The 26,536-nt window shown below is 43.7% G+C and overlaps 1 protein-coding gene across 2 annotated transcripts in view; it reads left to right on the forward strand.

Annotated features, from left to right (window-relative positions):
• CTR9 (CTR9 component of Paf1/RNA polymerase II complex) overlaps window positions 1-26,536 on the forward strand; it is a 109,564-nt gene that overhangs the window by 70,708 nt on the left and 12,320 nt on the right. For both annotated transcript variants that reach the window (XM_068133860.2, XM_068133861.2), the window contains exons 23-24: window positions 449-521; window positions 6,998-7,089. In XM_068133860.2, coding sequence (XP_067989961.2) covers window positions 449-521; window positions 6,998-7,089 — 165 coding nt within the window. The remainder of the gene's footprint in view (window positions 1-448; window positions 522-6,997; window positions 7,090-26,536) is intronic.

Raw genomic sequence — 26,536 nt, forward strand, 5'->3', positions numbered from 1 at the left:
TTTCCTTGTCACACACAAAACCTGTCCACCAAGTTTTGTCCAAATCCGTCCCTAATTTTTTGAGATATCCTGCTGTGTATCGTTTTTGGCCCTATCTCCAAATGATGAAGAATCACTGGAAAAATTCTACAAGCCGGATTCGAATCCAGATCTTCACCAAAGTCTAATCATTTCGTCGTTGTCACATACGCTACCTCTCTGCCAAATTTCGTCCACATCCATCCACAACTTTTTGAGATATTTTGTTCACAGACAGACAAACAGGCAGGGGTGAAAACTTAACCTTCCTCCACCTTCGGTGGCGGAGGTAACGAAGCAAGTTATTTTTTAAAAAATAAAAAATGAATGCTCTTTTTCTCACCTTGATCTTTTCTTTTCTCCTTTATTTTGACATTATTCCTTTCTTTCTTAATATGCCTCTCTTGTTCCCATATTGACTTTATCCTAGGATCCGTAGAGAGCCAGAAAAAGGAACTGCTACACCCAAAAAGCAACGGAAGGAGGTCCGTAATCGTAAGGAGGTGAGTGTCATCTGCCACGTTAAACATTCTTTGATATTGACCAATTTGGAGCTAACACTGTTCAACAACAGTCGACACACTGATTTTGGTTTTTAAAGTACATTGTAAAACATTTTGCGGCTGGTTACTTTTGTGCAATTTGTTAGCAGGTTGAACAGCCGTTTTTTATGCCTCCGCCGACAAAGTCGCCGTAGGCATTATGTTTTCGGGTTGTCCGTCCTGTCGTCCATCTTTCCGTCCGTACGGGCTAAACCTCGTTTTTCTGAGCAACCATATGTCCGATCGAGACGAAACTTTCAGGGTAGGAGTGACACCCATGCAGAATGTTTTTATGATTGTGACGTCATCGGTCATGTGGTTATGGCAGCCATCTTGGATTAAAAGCAAATAATGAAAAAAATATTTCTCAGAAGCCGCTGAATGGAAAAATTTGAAACTTGGCACATTGTCAAGTACTCCCAATGGAGAACAAAAGCATGATAATAATGACATCAATAGGTGAAGTGGTATACCAGCCAAAATTTTTTAATCAAATTCCTTATCCTAAAAATCTGAAATTGCATGCACATGATCTATGACCCATTGGTATTGAAATATTAAATTTATGACATCATAGGTCACATGGTTTGGCAGCCATATTGGATTACAACAACAACAACAACAACATGCATTTTATGGCCATATTGGATTGAAGAAAAAAAACAAAAAAAACAAAAAAAAAAACAACCACCTTTAGAGGCCATTTTTCCCCGCAAGCGGGGGTTGGCCTTTTTCGGGAACCGTGGTAGTTGTTGTTTTTCGGTCCCCTTTTTGAAGCAATGTTTTATGGCCGGATGCCCTTCCTGACACCAACCCTTTTTGCCGCCTTTAACGACAAGCAGGGAATTACCAGTGAACTGGTACTCAATTAGCCGACCTCGGAAGGATGACAGGCTGAGTCAACCCCCCTGGCGTTAATTCAGCAATCGACCGGGATTCGAACCCAGGATCCTAGGATCCTAAGCCGGCACCCTAGCCACTAGCCCAACACCAGGGATTGCAACACCGTGAATGTCGGCGAAAATCCACGAGTGTTGATGAAAATCCCGTGAATGTCGGTGAAAATCCGCGAATGCATGCCCTTTGCCCTGCGATTGTTTCAATGGGGAAAAGGGAGACGGCTAATTGCACTAATGGATACTGTGGAGTGTTTTCATTCTGTACAGTAACTCGTGGGGATGACATGTTATGCAGCCGGTGGGATATCCCGCGAAACATTGTTTACCTGTGAATGGTGGCGGGATATCACGTGAAGCTGGGGATATCCCGCGAAACATTTTTTACCTGTGAATACAACAACAACAACAACAACAACAACATGCATTTTAAGGCCATTTTCCCTGCAAGAGTGGGGGTTAGCCTTGCGGTCCCCATGACAGTCTTCTCCATTTTGCCCTATTTTCTGCATCTCTCCTTGTTAACCCCCTTGCCTGCATTTCTTCTTCCACCATCTTTAGCCATAAAAACATTGCCTCAAAAAGAGAACCATTTTTACCTGTGAATGGTGGCAGGATATCACGTGAAGCTGTTCACAGTGTGAATGGCGGGATATCATGTGAAGCTGTTCACAGTCGAATGACGGGATATCACGTGAAGCTTTTCACAGTGCGAATGACGGGATATCCCGCGAAAGCCATGAAAATGCGAAGCACACAGCAGCGAACACAGGAGCAGGTCATGCTCGCGGCTCATAGTGTTTTTTTGCGTATGTCCAGCTGCTTTGTGCATGGCTGGTGAAAGATGCGTTTTATAAATGTCAAGTTCGCGGCTCGTGAATTTTATTTTTTTTTCACCCCAGAAAAATCGCGGATTTGTGGGACACGGCCACGAATAGAGAAACAGGTCACATTTTATCAACTGCGATTCATGCTGAACCCGCGAATAGCGGAACCGCGAATAGCAGTCTCCGACTGTTATGTATATATTATATGTATATATCTGTATATGTATATATCTGTATATGTATATAATATATATATATATATTTTATATATATATAATTATATATATTATATATATATATTGTTACAGACGCGGTTGTGGATGTTGGTTTACCGAGCGGTTTGGTATGACCGCGTCTGCACGTTTACCCGATTATACTCGAACGTTGCCGAGTCGCGCTACGCTAAATCAATTGAGGAAAAGGACACAACGGCTGGGTTAAAATGACACGACACCAAGGGTTCAGTTCTCAAGACCTCCGGAGGAGGTTATAATATTGCGGAAGGTCAGATTACAGGGATGAGAGAGACAGCATAGTAAGGTAGGCACTTAATTACGGTCTTATAATAGCCCCGACAGACGACAGATAAACAGGACAAAACTGACTCACACGGGGATTGATGGCAAGGAAAGGCGGGTTGGTCGATGGCTCAAGGTGCACTCTTGGCTCAGGGACAGAATCGACCCGGTCCGGTCCAAAGATGCGGGGAGGTATTCAGCGCTCGGAGGTGGCAACTTCTCTCTCCAAGCTGGGGGCGCATCTCATGTCACGTCCGGTCAGTCGCTGCGTATATCCGGCGGGGAGTGACACGCCCTCGGCTAGTTAGCTCCGCCCCAGATGGAATCGGTCCGCCCTTCTTATTGGGTGCGGGGGGGTTACCGGGCTCCGCCCTTGACGAGGAGCTGACAGTGAGCCCCTTCGTGGTAACCCCGTCGGAGCGCATGGTCAATGGCGGCTAACCAAGCCGGTGTGAGGACGCACACTCCCCGCATGCCGTTGTTGTTGTAGTTGTTGTTGTTGTTGTTGTTGTTGTTGTTGTTTCATGGGGAAGATGGGAGGAGGTATGGGGAGGTCCTAAACTCACTACTGGTGCCATACGATCACATTCTGGTGCAACGAAGAGTCAGAATTAATGGAAACGAGTCCTTAACTGACATACACTAAGAATAACTAGCAAGATGTCCGAAAGTTGTCTACGTGAGATGCGGTGGACCTGGGCACGACATTTAATGGGGGAAAAAGGGGAAGGTCGGTTCTACAGAGTGTTATTTACAGGCAATGGGACTAGGGAATGGGGGATTGGGGATAGTTGGGGAGTATTGGGGAAATAGGGGAATATTTACAAGCGGATATGGAGGCCAAATGCCATATCCGCAACAATATATATATATATATATATATATATATATATATATATATATATATATATATATATATATATATATATATATATATATATATATATATATATATATATATATTGTAACGGTTTTGAGAAGTGTAACGAATTTGAGAAGTGTAACGGTTTTTGAGAAGTGTAACAATTTTGGAGGAAGTGTAACGAATGTAAAAAGTATGGTTTTGTTATGTGTAACACCCTGGTAATGTAAATAATGGTCGCAGCCCTCCTCCTAGTTAATTCCATGAAACTTACACACAGGCCACGATATATCTTTTTAAATAGTGTATTTCCTTATTCTATGTAGGCTAAATATGTGTTTCCCACTAGATTGACTTTGCATTGTATCAAACAAAATAAGCGTAGGCCCTTTCAATTTCCCCAAACATCTCCGCTCTCCAAAGTTCCTTTCAAAAGGGGTGCGAGTGGTGTTCAATCCCGCAAGCCGCCATTGCCCATGTGCTAATCTCGGAGAAGAAAGGCGTGTCTCCACCTCGTCATAGAGGGGAGGAGTGAGCCAACCCCACTTGGCCAACCAGCACCGCGGTTAGCGACCCGGTAGGCGTGCCCTCGCAGCCGGCGGCTTGATTCCGCCCGGAGTGATAAAGGGGACTGGAAGGGACTGCTTCAGCAGATGAGCGAAGAGGTGACATACGAGCTGAGCTGTGAGCGGTGAGATGCGAGACGCTCCAAGCCAAAGAGGAGAGGTACTCGGAGGGGAAACCAGCTTTGGAGAGACGCACTGAGAGGAGGGAGACGGCTCCACCAGAAGGAGAGGAGCAGGTGTGACCGAGCCAGCGCGTGACGTCTACAGCATCGGCAGCGGATACGCGACGGAGGGTTTTCCCGCCAAAACCGCGAGGAATTGAGAGCTGCTGCCTCCGACCCTGCCTCCCTCTCCAGCAATCCACCTCAAGCCATCCCTGCCTGCAATATCCCCCGTGTAAGTGTGAACGTCGTCTGTCCTACTCGTTGTCCTGGGGTTAAGTAAATTGAATAGGATAAGCTAACGATGCACTGTGTGACTGCTTCTTCCATCCATTGCTGTAAATAATTTTGGTCGCTCTTTCTTTTTGCTTGTGTGTGTATAATAAATCTGTTCTTCCTCCGTACTCTGTCTTCTTCTCTTTTTCCTTCTCTTTCGGTCGCTTTAGAGGTTTCCCGATTGAATATCCGCGGTGCGATCTGGTCAACGTCGGGTGGAATCGGGCCAATTGGGGATCCTGTTAGGTCGCGGTTGGACCATCCGCTCGGCCCATCGTAACATCTAAACCGCGATCTGTAACAATATATATATATATATATATATAGATATATATATAGATATATATAGATATATATAGATATATATAGATATATATAGATATATATAGATATATATATATATATATATATATATATATATATATATATATATATATAAATAAAATATACATATGTATATACTGTATATATATATGACTCGGTATACAAGTTAAAATTCATGGATGTATGATCCTCCTCGCTCCGTCATGCGCATGAGGCTGCTGAGGCAGTTTTGTTGGTTCGGGGGTGCAATCCTGGGCAGGTCGGCATTCCCACACAGGGTACTTGATTGGCTCACACCTTACCGTTTTGCCGACCTCAGAAGGATGACAGCCTGAATCAACCGGCTTGGTGGTAATTTGGCATGGCTGGTGCTTGAACTCAGGACCTTCGGATCTTAAGCCAGCTAACCGCCTCAACCGTTAAGCCACCACGAAGCTTGCAGTTAAAATACATTTATATATTTTCTTCCTAATTATTTATACTTTTTATAGAAAAATGAAATTATCTTTGACACATCTTAGTCTGTTGTGTGTATCTCGTTTATATATAACTTTGTGAAAGTCCTTGTACCTTGAACAGCAACATGGTATGATTATTGTACACCGCTCCTTTCCTATGGCATCTCCAGGCGCTGCATGACGTCTTGCCGGGCACCGAAGAGGGTGGCCCGGCAATGACCTGTGCTGAAAGGGAGTACTTGGTTTTCAGTCCGGTTTCTTTCTTGTTTTCTTGTTTGTTAGGAAACAAAAAGGCGATATCTCAGCCATCCTTTGATCTAGGAAACTGAAATTTTGGCACAATAGTGAGCAAGTGCTTTGGCAAAAACTGTATTTTTATTTCTTGATTAATGAATTGATTTATTAGTTATTTAATTATTATCGATTAATTAAGTACTTATTTATTTCTTTTTTCATCTGGACAATATCAGGCACCTTTTGAGCGAGGAAGCTAATATTTGGACACGCCAGTGACCAAGTGATGTGGCTATAAAGATTATTTTGATTTATTGATGAATTATTTTGTAATTAATCAAATTTTTTTTATTTATTTTTTAGATTAATGACTTCTTTAATTCATTTTCAAAAAGTTGCGGATGAAGCACTGGTGGTTTAGGTATGCTATTAGCCAATTGATTAAGAAAATATTTTAGCATTACTGTTTATTGATTTTAATAATGCAATTAATCAATCAATTATTGTGCACCTCTCCTTCCCAATACAGTCTCTGAGCCGCACGATGGTATTGCCGTGTGCCTTCGGTGCCCCGGCAATGCCTCACTGGAGGATATTTATTTATTTGGCATGGGGGCGGTGTACTTTGAATGTATCTGTACTTAAAATGTCTATCAATGCTGAAGCAACCGAAGACCATAAATACAGATGTTTTGAATACTCACCAGATGCGGAAAGATGTCTGGTGGCTTGAAGTTCGATATAATGAAACTACAAATTAATTATTGAACATCATACTTTGAAGTTGATGACTTTTCAGTGAACTTTGTGATTTACTGTGAATTAATTGAGGTAATATTCGAGTTATAATTGGGTACCGTTCCTTTGTCGTGGCAGATTAAAAATAACATGTACATAGATGATTTTTATTACCTTGCATTGACACACCAGCAACCACCAACATCCTTGTAATGCCAAAACAATTGGCATTGCTCACAATAGTTGCTGCTCCCTTGATAAACTTTCTTGCTTTATTTTAACGTCGTACTGTATTAGACTCGCACCATCTTGTTGATTTTGCAATATTTATCTTCATTAAAGCAATATTTTTTGATCATTGGTACTCCCTGCATTGGCCGTGCTATTGCTCGGGCTGCCATTGACAATGCCAGCCCAACTTACCTAAAGCGCACCTTTAATAACGATAGTCTGTTGTCCCATAGAGTGATACACTGCATTATGGTGAATAATTAAATAGTGCGAGTTGGTCTTTTAAGTTGCGGTTTGATGGCGCTTCATGCCAACAATCATGGTGTTCTGTGCTGTCACCACACAGGAAAGGTTGTCGAAAAAGGTGAAATCCAAGGCAATCATCTCATCAAGTGACGATTCTTCTGATGAAGCAGGAGGATTGCACATTGCAGAGGGGTGGGTACCATATATCTTAAATTTTTATCTGTCAAAGTACTATGATTTGAGAGGAAAGTGGTGCTGGTGATGGTTGAGCCAATACTTGGGATATGGTGGTTAACAGTGCTTCAAGAGGTCTGAGAAGAGAGGCGGTTCTGTCAAAGCAGGTTCCTGGGCAGAACAATGCCGAGCGTTTGCTGTTACTTTTTCAGAAGTGTAGGCCAAGATTTTAGAATTTGGCCAGGGCACAATGGCGCACACTTTTTATTTTTTTTCGTGAACACTGGAATCTTCAACATCCATGAGGGCAAATGGATGGGATGAATGGCGAGCTGCCTATGGCATGGTGTGCGGTAAGTGCAAGTTTGTGATTTGCTCAACTCAGTAGTCCTCATTACTGACACTAAAATGGCCCTTGAACTTTTGGTATCATAAAAATATTCCCAGCAGCATTTGCTCTCTATAGACCATGAGCAGCATTTGCAATAAGAGGTTTGCATTCGTCAAAAACATGCTAAATACAAAGACGGCACTTGGTAGAGCACATACCTCCTCCAGGCTGAACGGTTTACGTTTTGTATCCCACTGATAGGTCACATCTGGATTCAGAACCTGAACCAAAACCTAATTGGCTTGTTCTTGTCACCTGCCCAACTCATCCACCTTGTTTTGTTATAACTCATCCAAAACTTTTTAAGAGACCATGTTATATATTGTTTTGGCCATATCACTCAATGGTATAGAATCACTTAAAAGCAAGACCGAAAGTCTATCAGCGGCATAGCCGGGCTTGTAAAATATTATGAATCACAAACATACATGATTAGCTTTTTAAACAGTCGCTAATGCTGTTTCTAACATTAAACAAAGAAATTTGGAGGAATCCAGACATCCGTGAGGTAAGTTTTACTTACAGAACTGAGGGAATATCTACTGGAATCTAGATTATACCCCACAAGGGTTGGGTATGTAACGTTCTGTGGAAAGAGACGCAACGCCGATGCTTTCTATATTTGATGGTCATTTTAACAATCGGTTTGTTTGCGTTTCACACTGAATGAATAACGTCAACGTAGAGCATGGCGATTGTGATATATGACAGGTTCGACGATATGTTAGGCATGAACGGCATATGAATCAAAATGGTGGTGTATGGAGAGTCAGCTGCCGTACCGCCGTAATTACATCAGACGTAATTGCATCACCCTGTCATGTGACCAGATGCTCAGCTCTTATTGGTATACGTTTGAGGGGACATACACACATACAGTGCATTCAGAAAGTATTCAGACCCCTTCACTTTTTTCACATTTTGTTATGTTGCAGCCTTATGCTGAAATCGTTTAAATTCATTTTTTCCCTCATCAATTTACACTCAATACCCCATAATGACAAACAGAAAACAGGATTTTAGAAAGTTTTGCAAATTTATTAAAAAGAAAAAAACTGAAATATCACATTGACATAAGTATTCATACCCTTTGCTATGACACTTGAAATTTAGCTCGGGTGCCTCCCATTTCGCTTGATCATCTTTGAGATGTTTCTACACCTTGATTGGAGTCCACCTGTGGTAAATTCAATTGATTGGACATGATTTGGAAAGGCACACACCTGTCTATATAAGGTCTCACAGCTGACGATGCATATCAGAGCAAAAACCAAGCCGTGAGGTCGAAGGAACTGACTGCAGAGCTCAGAGACAGGATTGTGTCAAGGCACAGATCTGGGGAAGCCTACAAAAAAATTTCTGCTGCATTGAAGGTTCCCAAGAGCACAGTGGCCTCCATAATTCTTAAATGGAAGAAGTTTGGAACAACCAGGACTCTTCCTAGAGCTGGCCGCCCGGCCAAACTGAGCAATCGGGGGAGAAGGGCCTTGGTAAGAGAGGTGACCAAGAACCCGATGGTCACTGGCTGAGCTCCAGAGATCCTGTGTGGAGATGGGAGAAACTTCCAGAAGGACAACCATCACTGCAACACTCCACTGATCTGGGCTTTATGGCAGAGTGGCCTTTTTTGAAGCCTCTCCTCAGTGAAAGACAAATGAAAGCCCGCTTGGAGTTTGCAAAAAAAGCACCGAAAGGACTCTCAGACCGTGAGAAACAAGATTCTGTGGGCTTTCATGTGTCTTTCAAATAGTGTTTGTCGTTTTAGAGGAAAAAGCAAATTCCTATTTTGGGGTGTCAAACCTGGATCTACTTTGACCCCCGGTAGACCCCCTTAGACCTCGATTTTTTTTTTTAATGCCGTGAACAAACTTTCGTCACAACATAACAAATATCATTTGTGCCAAATTTGGTCACAATTTCATCAGCGGTTTCAGAGAAGAAGTTGCAAGTGTTTATGGACTGACGGACGGACGGCGCGCCATTGCATCAGTTCCTCTGAACTTTGTGACCTCTTTACAGTGTGAATGGTGGGATATCGCACAAAGTTGTTTTCAGTGCGAATGGTGGGATATCGCGCGAAGCTGCTTAAAGTGTGAATGCTCAAACCAGGTGACCTAAAAAGGGACATTCCTGCATCCACCCCACAGTGCGAGACGACTGGGTATTGTAATCAATTGTGTGTTTCTTTTTTTGCCATTTGAGCTTTTATCATGAAATTTTCAACAAACCTTTATGAAGAGAATATGGAGAACACCAATTTATAATTATACTTTTTTGATGTGTTGTTTCGTCAAGGTTCAAGTACAAAGCGGACGTGGATGGGCTTTGTGTTTTGAGATACTTGCTTGTTATGACTGGTAATACCAGCTCCCACCAGCTGGTAATATACTGTACACATTTACGTCGAGAATTTGCATCACTCTTCCTACTCCGAACCCTGGGATTATAATTTTTTTAACCCCCTATAATCTTCCCATGCATCCCTCAAAAATCCAACCACCAGTTTTCAACTCATTCCATTTATATATGCATTGATGTCAAATAAATGAACAAACAGACACTTCTCGAATTATGTATGGTATGGTTTAGCAAAGATGTTCGTTTAGCAAAGATGTTTAGCAAAGACGTTTAGCGTCGGAAAGACGAAGGTGATGGCAAGTGGTAAAGCATGTGGTGAGGTGGAAAGAACTGGGAAGTGGCCCTGTGCTGTGTGTAGGAAGGGTGTCGGAGTGAACTCCATTCAGTGTACAATGTGCGCTGAGTGGGTTCATCAAAAATGTAGTGGTCTGAGAGGGTCATTAACCAGTGTGGCAGCTACATTCAAATGTAAGGTGTGCACAGAGGGAGCTGCAGATGGAGGAAATGTTGAGTTGGATCTTGGAGACGGCGTGAAGCTGGAAGGTGTGAAAACATTTTGCTACCTCGGAGACATGCTGAATGGAGAAGGTGGATCAGACTCGGCAACGGTTGCTCGAGTGAGATGTGCATGGAAGAAGTTTCGGGAATTGAGTGGCGTGCTGATGATGAGGGGAGTGTCGTTGAAGCTGAAGGGAAAGGTGAATGCTGCATGTGTGAGAAGTGTTATGATTTATGGGAGCGAGACATGGGTAATGAACGTAGAGCAGCAACGAAGGTTGGAAAGGGTGGAAATGCGAATGGTTCGACGGATGTCTGGAGTATCGTTGAGAGAGAGGAAGACGAATGATGAATTGCGAAAGATGATGGGAATAGAGACTGTGATTGATGCTGTGAAGAGGAACAGGTTGAGATGGTTTGGTCATGTGTTGAGGAAGGATGAAAGTGACTGGTTGAGAAGAGTGATGGAAATGAATGTAGAAGGAAGTAGAAGACGGGGAAGACCGAGAAAGACTTGGCTAAAGATAGTGGAAGAAGAAATGCGGGCAAGGGGGTTAACAAGGAGAGATGCAGAAAATAGGGCAAGATGGAGAAGATTGTCATGGGGACCGCAAGGCTAACCCCCACTCTAGCAGGGAAAATGGCCTTTAAAATGCATGTTGTGTGTTGTTGTATGGTTTAGCAAAGATGGGTCTATTTGCTCTCACTCGCTTATGCCCAAGATGATCCCACGAGTTTCTTTGGGATCCGAATCAGGACTCTTGGTTGTTCTGAAGATGGTTGTGATGGCATTTGTTTTTTAAATACTTAACTTATTATGCTGCACGATGTAGTTATACATTCTCAGGCTTGAAAATAGGTCACATGGTTTTTGGAAGGAGGCACCGTAGCTGACTGAATAATATTTCAACATTATTTATGAACATTCACTTCGAAAGAACAGTTCTCAAGGAAGTATAGTTTACAGTCACAGCATGAAACCCAATGCGACGTCACCGCCCCCCCTCCCCTTATCTTCCCCCTCACCCACGTCATTGCCCACCAGAATGACGAAGTGACGTGCATTACACATCGCTTCCTTTTATGTATGATGTTTGGCTACATTCCAACGTTCTTCTTTATACGTCAAATTGCACATTAGCAACAATTGTCTCTCCACATGAATGAAACAAAGTTCTTCACTTTCCTCAGACTCGAATATATATATATATATGTGAGCGTACGCTGGATCAGCACGTCGCTGTGTCCTTGGATGACTCCTCAGCACCATCCCGACACACACCACTGTGTGTGTGCTCTGGAATGAGGTGTTTTTACAGCAGCCGGAGTTCAAATCCTGCCACCAACCTCCTTGACAGAGGACCCAGTGCCCTGGTACTCATTTAGCTGACTTCGGAAGGTATGACAGGCTGAATCAACCCCACCTGGTATTAATTCAACAACTGAACAGGATTCGAACTCACGACCTTAGGATCCCAAACCCGCCGCCCTAACCATTAGGCCAACACCAGGTATAATTACTCGAATAAGTTGATGCATAGACTGGAATCTTTTCTCATAATTAATTTCATGCAATGTGATGGCAATGTTCTTTGACCGCAAGAAATTTTGCAACATCGTCTAAAAAAAACATTGAATCGAAGAGCCAAATAAATCGGCAAACAGTTGAAACATCATTTCAGGTGGGATTAATTTGAGAGGTGAATTTAAATTTGTGATTATTAACATTCACATGGACGTGTGGAGTTACCTGAGGCCTATGTGGCTGCTTTCTTGAGCCTATGATGAGACGATAAGCGATTGATCAAAGACGAAAGGCCCCAGGGGGCCACAATAAGGACGTCAGACACCACAGATTAGCGAGCTGCGTCTGTAGTCGACATCCCCAGAAGGCTATCAAGCATAGTAAATGACCAATTAATTATCCGGATATGAATTTGTGGGCAAATTGCCATTTGCCACACATATTATTCTGAGGCATTTTATTACAGAATGTTTGTGTCGGGTTTAAGAGATTAATGTTTTTGGAATTGGCTTTGATATTCGTTTTCTTGGATAACGCATTTGTTTGTAGATGCTTGTATATAATAGTAACTTGCTGTGTTCAGTCAGTCTTCTGCCTTTTTGTCACCAAGATCAGTTATCCTTCTTCACTTATTCCGGTCATTACTTTGGATCGGTTTGATCAATTTGGATAAAATGTGCTGGGAAAAAATATATTCAGAGAATCGGCATTAAATTGGCACACGTTGGTTGTAAGCAACTTTTGTGGGTCTCAGAAGTTGGATTGGAATGGAATCCTCCCAGGGGCCAAAGTTTGTACTTCATTTTTTTTTCCTGATTGCTCATATGATGTTCTATCTTTGCTCAAAAGGCTCTTTTTCGGGATTGCCCCGGATCAGCACTAATTGTAGCTAATTTGTTATAATATTTTGGAGTATCTCTTTGGAAATCCCTGTTTGGTTCTGTTTTATTACCTCTGCCTTCGTTTATGTTTTCACCCCTGTTATGTGAACAACAACTGTGTCTGTGAGCAGGATATCTCAAAAAGTTATGGAAGGATTTGGATAAAACTTGGTGGACATGTTCTGGTGTGAGACGAGGATGAAACGAATAGATTTTGTTGGAGGTCTAGATCCGGATATGAGAATTTTTAAAGTGATTCTTCATTATTGAAAAATAAGTCCAAAAACGATATACAGTCGGACGCCGACATTTGCGGTCCCAACACACACAGTTTCTGCGATTGCGACCTGCCTCTACATTCGCGGCCATGTGTCCTGCGTATTCTCGGTTTTTCACGGGCACAAAAAAAAAAAAAAATTCCCCGAGCATGACACAGTTCTAAAACGTATCTTCCACCAGCCACACACAAAGCAACTAAACATGTACAAAAATCATATCTTCCACGAGCCACGAGTTGAGTATGAACTGCTTCTACATTTGCAGCCCTGTGCTTCTCATTTTCAGGGCTTTTCATGGCCACATAAAACTATTTTAGCCGCACTTTAAGCAAGCTTCACGGGATATCCCACAATTCACACTGTGAACATAGCTTCGTGGGATATCCCACCATTCACACTGTGAACAAAGCTTCGCGGGATATCCCACCATTCACACTGTGAACATAGCTTCGTGGGATATCCCACCATTCACACTGTGAACATAGCTTTGTGGGATATCCCACCATTCACACTCTGAACATAGCTTTGTGGGATATCACACCATTCACACTCTGAACATAGCTTTGTGGGATATCCCACCATTTACACTGTGAACATAGCTTTGCGGGATATCCCACCATTCACACTGTGAACATAGCTTTGTGGGATATCCCACCATTCACACTCTGAACATAGCTTTGTGGGATATCCCACCATTCACACTCTGACCATAGCTTTGTGGGATATCCCACCATTCACACTGTGAACATAGCTTTGTAATATATCCCACCATTCACACTGTGAACATAGCTTTGTGGGATATCCCACCATTCACACTGTGAACATAGCTTTGTGGGATATCCCACCATTCACACTGTGAACATAGCTTTGCAGGATATCCCACCATTCACACTGTGAACATAGCTTTGGAATACATCTCAGCATTCACACTGTGAACATAGCTTTGTAGTATATCCCACCATTCACACTGTGAACATAGCTTTGTGGGATATCCCACCATTCACACTGTGAACATAGCTTTGTGGGATATCCCACCATTCACACTGTGAACATAGCTTTGCAGGATATCCCACCATTCACACTGTGAACATAGCTTTGGAATACATCTCAGCATTCACACTGTGAGCATAGCTTTGTAGTATATCCCACCATTCACACTGTGAACATAGCTTTGTGGGATATCCCACCATTCACACTGTGAACATAGCTTTGTGGGATATCCCACCATTCACACTGTAAACATAGCTTTGTAGTATATCCCACCATTCACACTGTGAACATAGCTTTGTGGGATATCCCACCATTCACACTGTGAACATAGCTTTGTGGGATATCCTACCATTCACACTGTGAACATAGCTTTGTAATATATCCCACCATTCACACTGTGAACATAGCTTTGTGGGATATCCCACCATTCACACTGTGAACATAGCTTCATGGGATATCCCACCATTCACACTCTGAACATAGCTTTGTAGTATATCCCACCATTCACACTGTGAACATAGCTTTGTAGTATATCCCACCATTCACACTCTGAACATAGCTTTGTGGGATATCCCACCATTCACACTGTGAACATAGCTTTGTGGGATATCCCACCATTCACACTGTGAACATAGCTTTGTGGGATATCCCACCATTCACACTGTGAACATAGCTTTGTAATATATCCCACCATTCACACTGTGAACATAGCTTCATGGGATATCCCACCATTCACACTCTGAACATAGCTTTGTAGTATATCCCACCATTCACACTGTGAACATAGCTTTGTGGGATATCCCACCATTCACACTGTGAACATAGCTTTGTGGGATATCCCACCATTCACACTGTGAACATAGCTTTGTAATATATCCCACCATTCACACTCTGAACATAGCTTTGTGGGATATCCCACCATTCACACTGTGAACATAGCTTCATGGGATATCCCACCATTCACACTGTGAACATAGCTTTGTGGGATATCCCACCATTCACACTGTGAACATAGCTTTGCAGGATATCCCACCATTCACACTGTGAACATAGCTTTGTAGTATATCCCACCATTCACACTGTGAACATAGCTTTGTAATATACACAAAGAATTAAGTTAAGCACCCCCCCGTTTTTTTACAACCTCGCACATTACAAGTTTGTTGTCGTCAAAACAGTGTAATATACCCATGATATTGCTATATTTTCTGGAGAAGTGATATTATGGTCACATAAAAACATAACAATCATGCCGTTTTCAATATTTTATTCTGAATAATTTAAGGTGAAATTTTTTGGGAATTTTAGGCATATTTTCACCTCAATTTAAGTATGGAGCTATAGGTCCATCACGGACAGTGTGGATGACGTTTATGTTTTCTAACGTACAGTCATTGTTCTGAGAAGACCTCTAGCGATCTTTGCGTCAATAACGTGTGTAGGACCCACGTGATCGGATGGAGCAAGGTGCTGTGACAACCATCCCCTGGCCTGCGTACAGTCCTGACCTGAACCCCCTCGAGCACGTTTGGGACATGTTGGGACGACAAATTGCGAAGATGGTCCCTCCAATAGCCAATCTGGATGAATTGGAACGTGCATTACATCGGGAATGGAACAACCTGCCACAGCAACGCATACGACGGCTTACAGGGTCTATGAGACGTAGGGTTGAGTCAGTGATCCGATCACGTGGGTCCTACACACGTTATTGACGCAAAGATCGCTAGAGGTCTTCTCAGAACAATGACTGTACGTTAGAAAACATAAACGTCATCCACACTGTCCGTGATGGACCTATAGCTCCATACTTAAATTGAGGTGAAAATATGCCTAAAATTCCCAAAAAATTTCACCTTAAATTATTCAGAATAAAATATTGAAAACGGCATGATTGTTATGTTTTTATGTGACCATAATATCACTTCTCCAGAAAATATAGCAATATCATGGGTATATTACACTGTTTTGACGACAACAAACTTGTAATGTGCGAGGTTGTAAAAAAACGGGGGGGGTGCTTAACTTAATTCTTTGTGTATATATCCCACCATTCACACTGTGAACATAGCTTTGTGGGATATCCCAGCATTCACACTGTGAACATAGCTTTGTAGTATATCCCACCATTCACACTGTGAACATAGCTTTGTGGGATATCCCACCATTCACACTGTGAACATAGCTTTGCAGGATATCCCACCATTCACACTGTGAACATAGCTTTGTGGGATATCCCACCATTCACACTGTGAACATAGCTTTGGAATACATCTCAGCATTCACACTGTGAACATAGCTTTGTAGTATATCCCACCATTCACACTGTGAACATAGCTTTGTGGGATATCCCACCATTCACACTGTGAACATAGCTTTGTGGGATATCCCACCATTCACACTGTAAACATAGCTTTGTAGTATATCCCACCATTCACACTGTGAACATAGCTTTGTGGGATATCCCACCATTCACACTGTGAACATAGCTTTGTAATATATCCCACCATTCACACTGTGAACATAGCTTTGTAATATATCCCACCATTCACACTGTGAACATAGCTTTGTGGGATATCCCACCATTCACACTGTGAACATTGCTTTGTGGGATATCCCACCATTCACACTCTGAACATAGCTTTGTGGGATATCCCACCATTCACACTGTGAACATAGCTTTGCAGGATATCCCACCATTCACACTGTGAACATAGCTTTGTAGTATATCCCACCATTCACACTGTGAACATAGCTTTGTGGGATATCCCACGATTTGCACTGTGAACATAGCTTAGTGGGATATCCCACCATTTACACTGTGAACATAGCTTTGTGGTATATCCCACCATTCACACTGTGAACATCGCTTAGTGGGATATCCCACCATTCACACTGTGAACATAGCTTTGTGGGATATCCCACCATTCACACTGTGAACATTGCTTTGTGGGATATCCCACCATTCACACTCTGAACATAGCTTTGTGGGATATCCCACCATTCACACTGTGAACATAGCTTTGTGGGATATCCCACCATTCACACTGTGAACATAGCTTTGCAGGATATCCCACCATTCACACTGTGAGCATAGCTTTGTGGTATATCCCACCATTCACACTGTGAACATAGCTTTGTGGGATATCCCACCATTCACACTGTGAACATAGCTTTGCAGGATATCCCACCATTCACACTGTGAGCATAGCTTTGTAATATATCCCACCATTCACACTGTGAACATAGCTTTGTGGTATATCCCACCATTCACACTGTAAACATATTGTTACAGACGCGGCTTTTAGATGTTATATTGACCGAGCGGTGGTGTATTTAACCGCGTCCGAACAGTTACTCCCCGATTAAAACCCGATTTCACCCGACGTTGACCAGATCGCCCCACGGATATTCAATCGGGAAATCTCTAAAGCGATCGCAAGAGAATGAAAAAGAAGAAGAAGAATACGGAGGAAGAACAGATTTATTATACACACACAAGCAAAGGATGGAAGAAACAGTGACACAGCGAATCCTTAACTTACACTATTCGTTTTTACTTAGCCCCAAGACAACGAGCAGGACAGGACGTTCACACTTACACAGGGGTGGTTCAGGCAGGTAAGGCTTGAGATGGAGGCAAGGTCGGGAGGCCGCCGGTCGCAATTCCTCGCGGTTTTGGCGGGAAACCCTCCGTCGCGTATCCACTGCGGGAGACGCCACGCGCTGGTTCGGCACACCTGCTCCTCTTCTTGGGGCGGGGCCGTCTCCCTCCTTTCAGCGCGTCTCTCCAAAGCTGGTCTCCTTGCCGAGTACCTCTCCTCTTTGGCTTGGAGCGTTTCGCATCTCACCGCCTCTCTTTGGTGCAGCCTCGTTGCTCCTCTCCAGCTCCAGCTCATCTCCAGTCATCTCTCATCTGGTAAAGCAGTCCCCTGCAGTCGCTTTTATCACCTCCAGCGAAATCAAGCCGCCGACTCCGAGGGCACGCCTACCGGGTCACTCACCGCGGTGTTGATTGGCTATTAGGGCTGGTTCACTCCTTCCCTCTTACGACGAGGTGGAGACACGCCTTTCTTCCCCAACCTTACCTCGTGGCCAATGGCGGTTTGAAGAAAACCAGCCAAAATGCGGAAGACAATTGGAAGGGAGGTTTTGGGGAAATTGGAAGGGCCTACGCTTATTTTGTTTGATACAATGCAAAGTCAATCTAGTGGGAAAACACATACTTAGCCTACATGGAATAAGGAAATACACTATTTAAAAGATATATCGTGACCTGCGTGTATATTTCATGCAATTAACTAGGACGCTGACTGCGACCATTATTTACATTAACAGGGTGGTACCGTACGTTTGTAACGTTCACATTGTAACGTTTTCACATTCGTTACACTTCCTCCAAAATTGTTACACTTCTCAAAAAACCGTTACACTTCTCAAATTCGTTACACACTTCCCAAAATAGTTACACACTTCTCAAAATCGTTACAATATCTTTGTAGTATATCCCACCATTCACACTGTGAACATAGCTTTGTGGTATATCCCACCATTCACACTGTAAACATATCTTTGTAGTATATCCCACCATTCACACTGTAAACATATCTTTGTAATATATCCCACCATTCACACTGTGAACATAGCTTTGTGGTATATCCCACCATTCACACTGTGTGCATAGCTTTGTGGTATATCCCACCATTCACACTGTAAACATATCTTTGTAATATATCCCACCATTCACACTGTGAGCATAGCTTTGTGGTATATCCCACCATTCACACTGTGAACATAGCTTTGTGGTATATCCCACCATTCACACTCTGAACATAGCTTTGTGGTATATCCCACCATTCACACTGTGAGCATAGCTTTGTGGTATATCCCACCATTCACACTGTGAACATTGCTTTGTGGGATATCCCACCATTCACACTGTGAACATAGCTTTGTGGTATATCCCACCATTCACACTGTGTGCATTGCTTTGTAGTATATCCCACCATTCACACTGTGAATATAGCTTTTCGTCCGGCAGCTTAGCTAAATATAGCATAACAATTGTGCATTTTGTGAGGAAAGCACCAAATTTGGCACAGTAGTAGACTATCATATTATGAAAAGATTTGGATATTGGGCCATCTCAGATTCAGAGATTTGATTTTTGCAAGATTTGCAGATTTTGCAGATTTGCAAGCTGAGATTGCAACGCCAGGGACGGCCGACTCCTTCCTGCGAGCTGCCCACGTCACCCGCACAAGAAGAGCTCATCAAATCACTGCAGCGGCACTGCACATCCTGCAACCCCGTGCGTATGAACGCCACTGTATGACATATGCCGATGATGCAGAAGACCTGCCTGAGTTCGAAGACTGGTGTCACCAGAGAGGAGAAGACATTCCCAACTTTCAGTACTGGGCAACTGTGCTGGAACTAGAGATGTTGGTACTGGTCTACGTGCGTTCTCTGCGGCAGGCTTCATTCACGATGTACCTTGATGCCCTCACGGAACTGGTCCCATGGTTCCATGCCTTAGACCACACACACTATGCCAGGTGGGTCCCTGTTCACCTGAGGGACATGGTTGCACTCCCAATGAAGCACCCAGATGTAGCCAGAGAATTCAGGGCTGGCAACTTCACTGTACAGAAGACGAAGAAGGTGTTCTCTTCGATCCCAATCGAATCAAAATCTTGCAAAAAATCAAATCTCTGAATCTGAGATGGCCCAATATCCAGATCTTTTCATAATATGATAGTCTACTAGTGTGCCAAATTTGGTGCTTTCCTCACAAAATGCACAATTGTTATGCTAAGTTGCCCTACTATTTGTAGTATATCCCACCATTCACACTGTGAACTTAGCTTTGTAGTATATCCCACCATTCACACTGTGAATATAGCTTTGTCGTATATCCCACCATTCACACTGTGAACATAGCTTTGTGGGATATCCCACCATTCACACTGTGAACATAGCTTTGTGGGATATCCCACCATTCACACTGTGAACATAGCTTTGTGGGATATCCCACCATTTACACAATGAACATTGACTTTGTGGGATATCCCACCATTCACACTATGAGCATTGCTTCGTGAGATATCCCACCATTTACACTGTGAACATAGCTGAGTGGGATATCCCACCACCCACACTGTAAACATAGCTTTGTGGGATATCCCAACATTCACAATGTGAACATAGCTTCACGGAATATCCCACCATTTACACTGTAAACATCTCGCTTACGATCCACGAAGGAGACCTTGGGTTTTTTAAACGACTATCAACTAATGCCAGATGGGATGCCAGTTTAACGACCATCTGAGGTACGGCACACACATTGTTGAATCGCACTCCCTGCAAAATACCAGTACAGCAGATTATAGCTTTGTTGAGATTCAGATCAGGGTTTAAAGCTGAGGTGAGTGGGCGTATCTCTAGGCCTTTTTTCTACTCGAGCACCATGTCTGGTCCCAATACTTTTTTTTTTTTCTTTCTTTCTTTGTTCATGCCTATTGGGATGGTCAGGTCATATGTGAGCACAATGTTCTCGTTTTCAATGATTGCCTTTGGTTGATGTTTTTTACGACTTTTCTGGGGTTTACAGTTTACATACAGTCACGTGAAAAAGTATGTACACCCCATGTAAAGTTTTGACTTTTTCAACATATTTCAACATACAGCTATTTGATCTTCATTTCAACAATATTGATAAATAAAGGTGATATAATATAACAAATATCATGAAACATTTACATTTTGTAGTCCATTGTATAATTTAAATAAACATAAATGCAAATTTTGCATGTGGAAAAAGTAAGTACACCCTTGGCTCTAATAGGTGGTATTGCCCCCTTTGGCAGAAACAACCTCAAGTAGGCGTTTCTTATAACTGTCTACCAGTCTCTGACATCGACTGGGAGAAATTTTTGCCCACTCCTCCATGCAGAATTCTTTCAGCTGTGCGATGTTTGAGGGGTTTCTTGCATGCACAGCTCGTTTCAAATCCCCCCACAACATCTCGATGGGATTTAGATCCGGGCTTTGACTTGGCCATTCCAGAACCCTCCATTTCTTTCTTTTCAGCCATTCCTTGGTGGATTTACTGGTATGTTTCGGGTCATTGTCATGTTGCAAGGTCCACCTTCGGTTGAGCATCAACTTTCCGACAGATGGCCTCACATTATCCTCAAGCACCTTCTGGTACAATGAAGAATTCATAGTGGATTATATGATGGTGAGCTGCCCAGGCCCTGATGCAGCAAAGCTGCCCCAAACCATAATATTTCCACCACCATGCTTTACATTTGGTATCAGGTTCTTGTGGTCAAATTCTGTCTTTGGTTTTCGCCAAACATGTCTTCTGGTACTGTGGCCAAATAGCTCCACCTTTGACTCATCTGTCCAGAGCACATTGTTCCAGAAGTGCTGGGCTTTGCCTCGGTGTTCATTGGCAAACTTTAGTCTTGCCCTGATGTTCTTTCTGGACAGCAAATGTTTCCTCCTGGCACACCTCCCATGTAGATCAAATTTGTGCAGCCTCTTTCTAATGGTAGACTCGTGCACTTTGACATCAACAGTGGCAAGAACTACCTGTAGGTCCCGTGATGACATTCTGGGGTTCTTAGAGATTTCTTTCAGCATCTTGCGGTCTGCTCTCGGGCTGAACTTGGTGGGGCGGCCGAGCCTGAACAAGTTGGCAGTTGTTTGGAATCTTCTCCACTTGTAGATGATCTTCCGGACAGTCGAATGATTGATTTCAAATTGTTTGGAGATCTTTTAAAATCCCTTCCCAGACTCGTAGGCATCTATAACCTTCTTTCTGAAGGCCTCAGAGAGCTCTTTTGATCTAGGTATGGTGACGCCGCACACTTCAACAACAAAGAGCAAACCAAACTAAATGCCTGAGGTTTAAACGAGACAGGTTCCTAAGATACTCTCCAACGATGTTCTAATTTGTTGCACACAAAACACATTTGCACCTGAGCTGGTGCACCTGATTCAAATTTTAGGTATTTGAAGTAGTGATAAATGTAGGGGTGTGCTTACTTTTTCCACATGCGAAATTTGCATTTATGTTTATTTAAATTATACAATGGACTACAAAATGTAAATGTTTCATGATATTTGTTATATTGTATCACCTTTATCTATCAATATTGTTGAAATGAAGATCAAATAACTGTATGTTGAAATATGTTGAAAAAGTCAAAAGTTTACATGGGGTGTACTTACTTTTTCAAGTGACTGTATACCAGTGGTTTACAGTGCACCCGCTGTTATACTATTTTATAGTTGTTGTGATATTCATTTTTTTGCACCTCGAGAGAAGGTGACTCAAACACACCAGAACCCGTGTGTGTGTGTGTGTGTGTGTGTGTGTGTGTGTGTGTGTGTGTGTGTGTGTGTGTGTGTGTGTGTGTGTGTGTGTGTGTGTGTGTGTGTGTGTGTGTGTGTGTGTGTGTGTGTGTGTGTGTGTGTGTGTGTGTGTGTGTGTGTGTGTGTGTGTCTGTGTCTGTGTGTGTGTTTTATGTCTTTTGGCTCATATTTTACAACCATCCTCATTTCAGCTCTAAAATGGTCGGCCCATGCTTTCTGAAACATTTGGGGTTAATGCATCTGAGCAGTCGCTTCGATTGTATAATCACCACTTTTTTTTAACCATGATTGCTGTCAAACTTGATATCTGTTTCAAACAGTTCAATTAGCAATGAAAGCAATCGGCTGGATCCTGATTAAAATTTCAAGAATACTTGTTTCCAGTTAGCATTAGTTAATAGAGTGGTTTGCAGGTTGTATTAAAAAACAGCAGTAAAGTTTGAACACTATTATCTTGCGTTAGTTAACGGTTCATTCCACTGGTCTATTTCGTTTTTCCAAATGTTTTTGAACGACACCAAAAAGAGAAACAAATTGAGCGTACGTTTGTGAGACAAAGTAAAGTACTCGGGGTCATGTTCACGCTTGTAAGATGCCACTAATTGAATTTTCAATTTTCAGATACCAATAATTGAGTTTTTTTAGAACTCTTTTAATTTAAACTTTTGTAATTCTATATACTAGGGCATGCCCGTACTATATCTATATCTAAAATTATATCCCCCCCCTCTATTTACATGAAATGGTTTGGTCCAAAGCGAACGGCTTGCGAGTACGGTGACAATCCCCCCCCTCTATTTACATGAAATGGTTTGGTTCATTCGCAAAGCCAAAGCGAACGGCAGTTACGAATCGCAGTTACGATGAATCGCAAAGTAGTTTTAATTAGTTTTAAAACATAGTTTAACGCCAACATAGTTTGCCAACGTGAAATAAATGAATACGCTCTCAAATGTGCCGTCCGAGGCAGAGTCTGTTCGGCACGTTCGGCACACGTGATAGCTCGCTGCTCTCTGATTGGTTGAATCGTTTTTTGGACATAGCTCGGTAACTACTTGTCCGATTAATATGAAACCTTGAAAAGGCACATCCTCGGGTCCCCAGCAATATACCTGGCAAGTTTCAAGTATATCGGACCGGTAGTTGTCGAGAAACAGCGGTCGCATACACACACACACACACACAGACAGAGATTAGTGGAATTATAGATAGATATACAGTATATATATATTGTTGCGGATCTCCGACGTCGGCTCTCCCCTTATCAAGAGGGGGTTAATCCCCTTGTCTTTTATCTGGCCGATGCGATCCTGGGGGTTATAACGTCCTTCCCGGGCAGCGTTAGGTAGGGTTTTTAGGACTAGTGATTCGCTATTACCTAAGTACTAACGCTGACCAGAAATGCCTCCCTGGCTCTTACCCCCTAATGGCCCCCTGGCATTGGGCTACCCGGGTCATCTCCTTAGGATCCTCGGGGCCTCGCTGAACGCAACCTGAACTCTACCTGGCTCCCAGAGCCTACCTGCGGCCTCACCTGGCCGACAGACTACCAGTGGCGGAGTGCCCCAATAACCATACTCACTAATTAAGCCACACGCCCAGCCATTCCACACACTTATGCACCCAACAAAAACACTACTTTCCACTACCCGCACCACAGATGTCAATATCCAACAAATTTACCTACTCCCTCTACTTAACTTTAAACTACCCTCCCCGGGTATTCGTGAAGGGGTCCATCCTCCCCCCATCCACTCCTTCACACCATGCACTCCACACCCCTCATTCCACACTCCATTTACTCCACACCATTCATCCCATACCACTATTCTCCACTTGCACACCATGCAAGGCAATCACTCGATACACTTACACACATCCTCAATACTCCATTCACACACTTTCACACACACACACACACACACACACACACACACACACACACACACACACACACACACACACACACACACTTACACACACACACACACTTACACACACACACACCCTCATTTGCTCACCAGCACCACCATGACTCTCATTCGCAATGCCTCATTTGTGCCTAAAGCGCATCATCGTACTCACACACACCGCATCATCTGACTATCTATTTCCCCTAATACTTGTGCTTTCCCTGTCATCCCTTATACTAAGCACTCCCTCGTCATTATCAACCACCTAATCTCTCTACGTCCCCACTACCTGTCCAAATGTCACTACTTAACTCTCAGTCTACTAAAGTCATCTCTAAATCCTATCGATTATCCTAGCCCACCCTGGCTAGCTCTCACTGCCAAACCCCATACTCTACTGCTCATGTGCCCAAAATAGTGAATGGTGCAACTACCATTCCCTCTACATCACTATCGCCATTTGTCCACTATACTCAAGCCTCTCGGTGCGAATACATTTCCACCACTCGGCTTCGAAAAGCCGCGCAATGCATATTGGTGGTCTGTCTACTGTTGGTTGGGTCCGTCCGGCATTTTCGATTCTGGGGAGGAGGCATACTCGGGCTGAGGTTCCAGGCGCCATCCCGGCGTGGAGCCTTTCGGCCTCCGGCCCAATGACCCAACCTCCCCCGGTCGGAGCACCGTGCCCGCCAGGGGGCGAAGGTCCAACCTGGCCTTTCTCCCCCGGAATCATGCTGATCGCCTTGCCCGCGAAGGCGCGGCACGACCATACAGGGCCGAGCCCGGCCCGAATCATGCACGGCGCTCCTTGCAAGAGCGCCGCGGCAACGATCCCCGCTGGCCCCCGCAGCACACAAAGCACCCAGCGCACCGAGGACTCGCGTCAGCTATACGTCAGCCTAAATGCTGCCCCGGTCTGCGTCGATGCTCGAGTCGCATTCTCACATCTATACGCGACCCGTTTCTCACTCGCACATCCCATACACTCTGTTAACTCTGCCAACGCACGCTCTCGTGCACACTCCTTTCTTACACACTGTCGCGCACATTCTTGCGCACTCATTCTAATCGCACACTCATTATACGTGCACACCCCATCATCACACACTCCTCGGTTACACACCTTCCTTCCACGCACTCCATTACGCACTCCTCTCGCGCACATCCCGGCACACACTCCCGTTACGTACTCCGTTACATCCTTTGTAACTACCATGGGTGTGCACTCCTGCATACACCCACTCAGCGCACACCGACCCACGGGTGTGCAATCCCCTGTCGCACAACCAATCACGTGCTCTGGTGTGCATCCTCGCACACGCTCTACAACCAAATCTGGTGTGCATCCTCGCACACTCTCTCCATCCATCTCACACTCTGTGTCACATTCACTCTCACTTCCACACTCTGTTGTGCACTCACCCTCACTCCCTGTTTCACACTCGCACTCTGGCGCACACCTTTTCCTCACACTCGCGCCATTTTCCTTCACACAGCGAGCCACGGACCTTCCACAAGCACCCGGGTGACGCCGGGATCCCAAGCGCGCGAAAAATCCTTTCGCGCCAAACCTTTTCGCGCCATATACAATCCTGCTTACCTTCGGGGTCCTCCTCTCCACACGCAGCTGCAAACCTTCATTTGGGTTAGGAAGTACGGCATCATGATGCGAACACGGACTTTGTGCAATTTCCATCTTTTCCTCCTGCGATTGCTTTTCTAAGTCCGCCGTCTCTTCAACCCCAATTTCCACCATAATTAGTTCACTTTCTTTTTCCTCGACGACGCTGGCGCTAATAAAATTTTCCCTTCTACTTCGGCGGTCGTCGGCTTTCCCATACCCCATGTCGCGATTTCTATACCAGTCCACGTAACTGCGCTTTGCTCAGCCTCGCTTTCCCCGCGCTTCTCAAGCCGCGCTACCCCGTCGCATACCGATGTACCTTTCCCGCTCGACCTGCGGTCTATGTTCTCCCCAAATTCTTTTATTTGGCCACCTATTCTGTTTCTAAACCCTTCAATTTGATTTCCCACATCATTTTTCAATTCCCCAATTTGGTTTCCCACATCATTTTTCAATTCCCCAATTTGGTTTCCCAATTGCTTACTCATTCTTTTCAATGTCTCCCCTTGTTCGTCTATTTTTGCCATTAATTGGTCCATAAAAAATCGCATGTTCCCTGGTATCTCGGGCTCGGCTGCCGCGGCCATGTGCGAGGCACCGCCATTTTGTTCGCCTGCAA

Source organism: Myxine glutinosa, chromosome 13 (genome assembly GCF_964187855.1).
Source record: "Myxine glutinosa chromosome 13, kmMyxGlut1.1, whole genome shotgun sequence".
Taxonomy (NCBI): Eukaryota; Metazoa; Chordata; class Myxini; order Myxiniformes; family Myxinidae; genus Myxine; species Myxine glutinosa.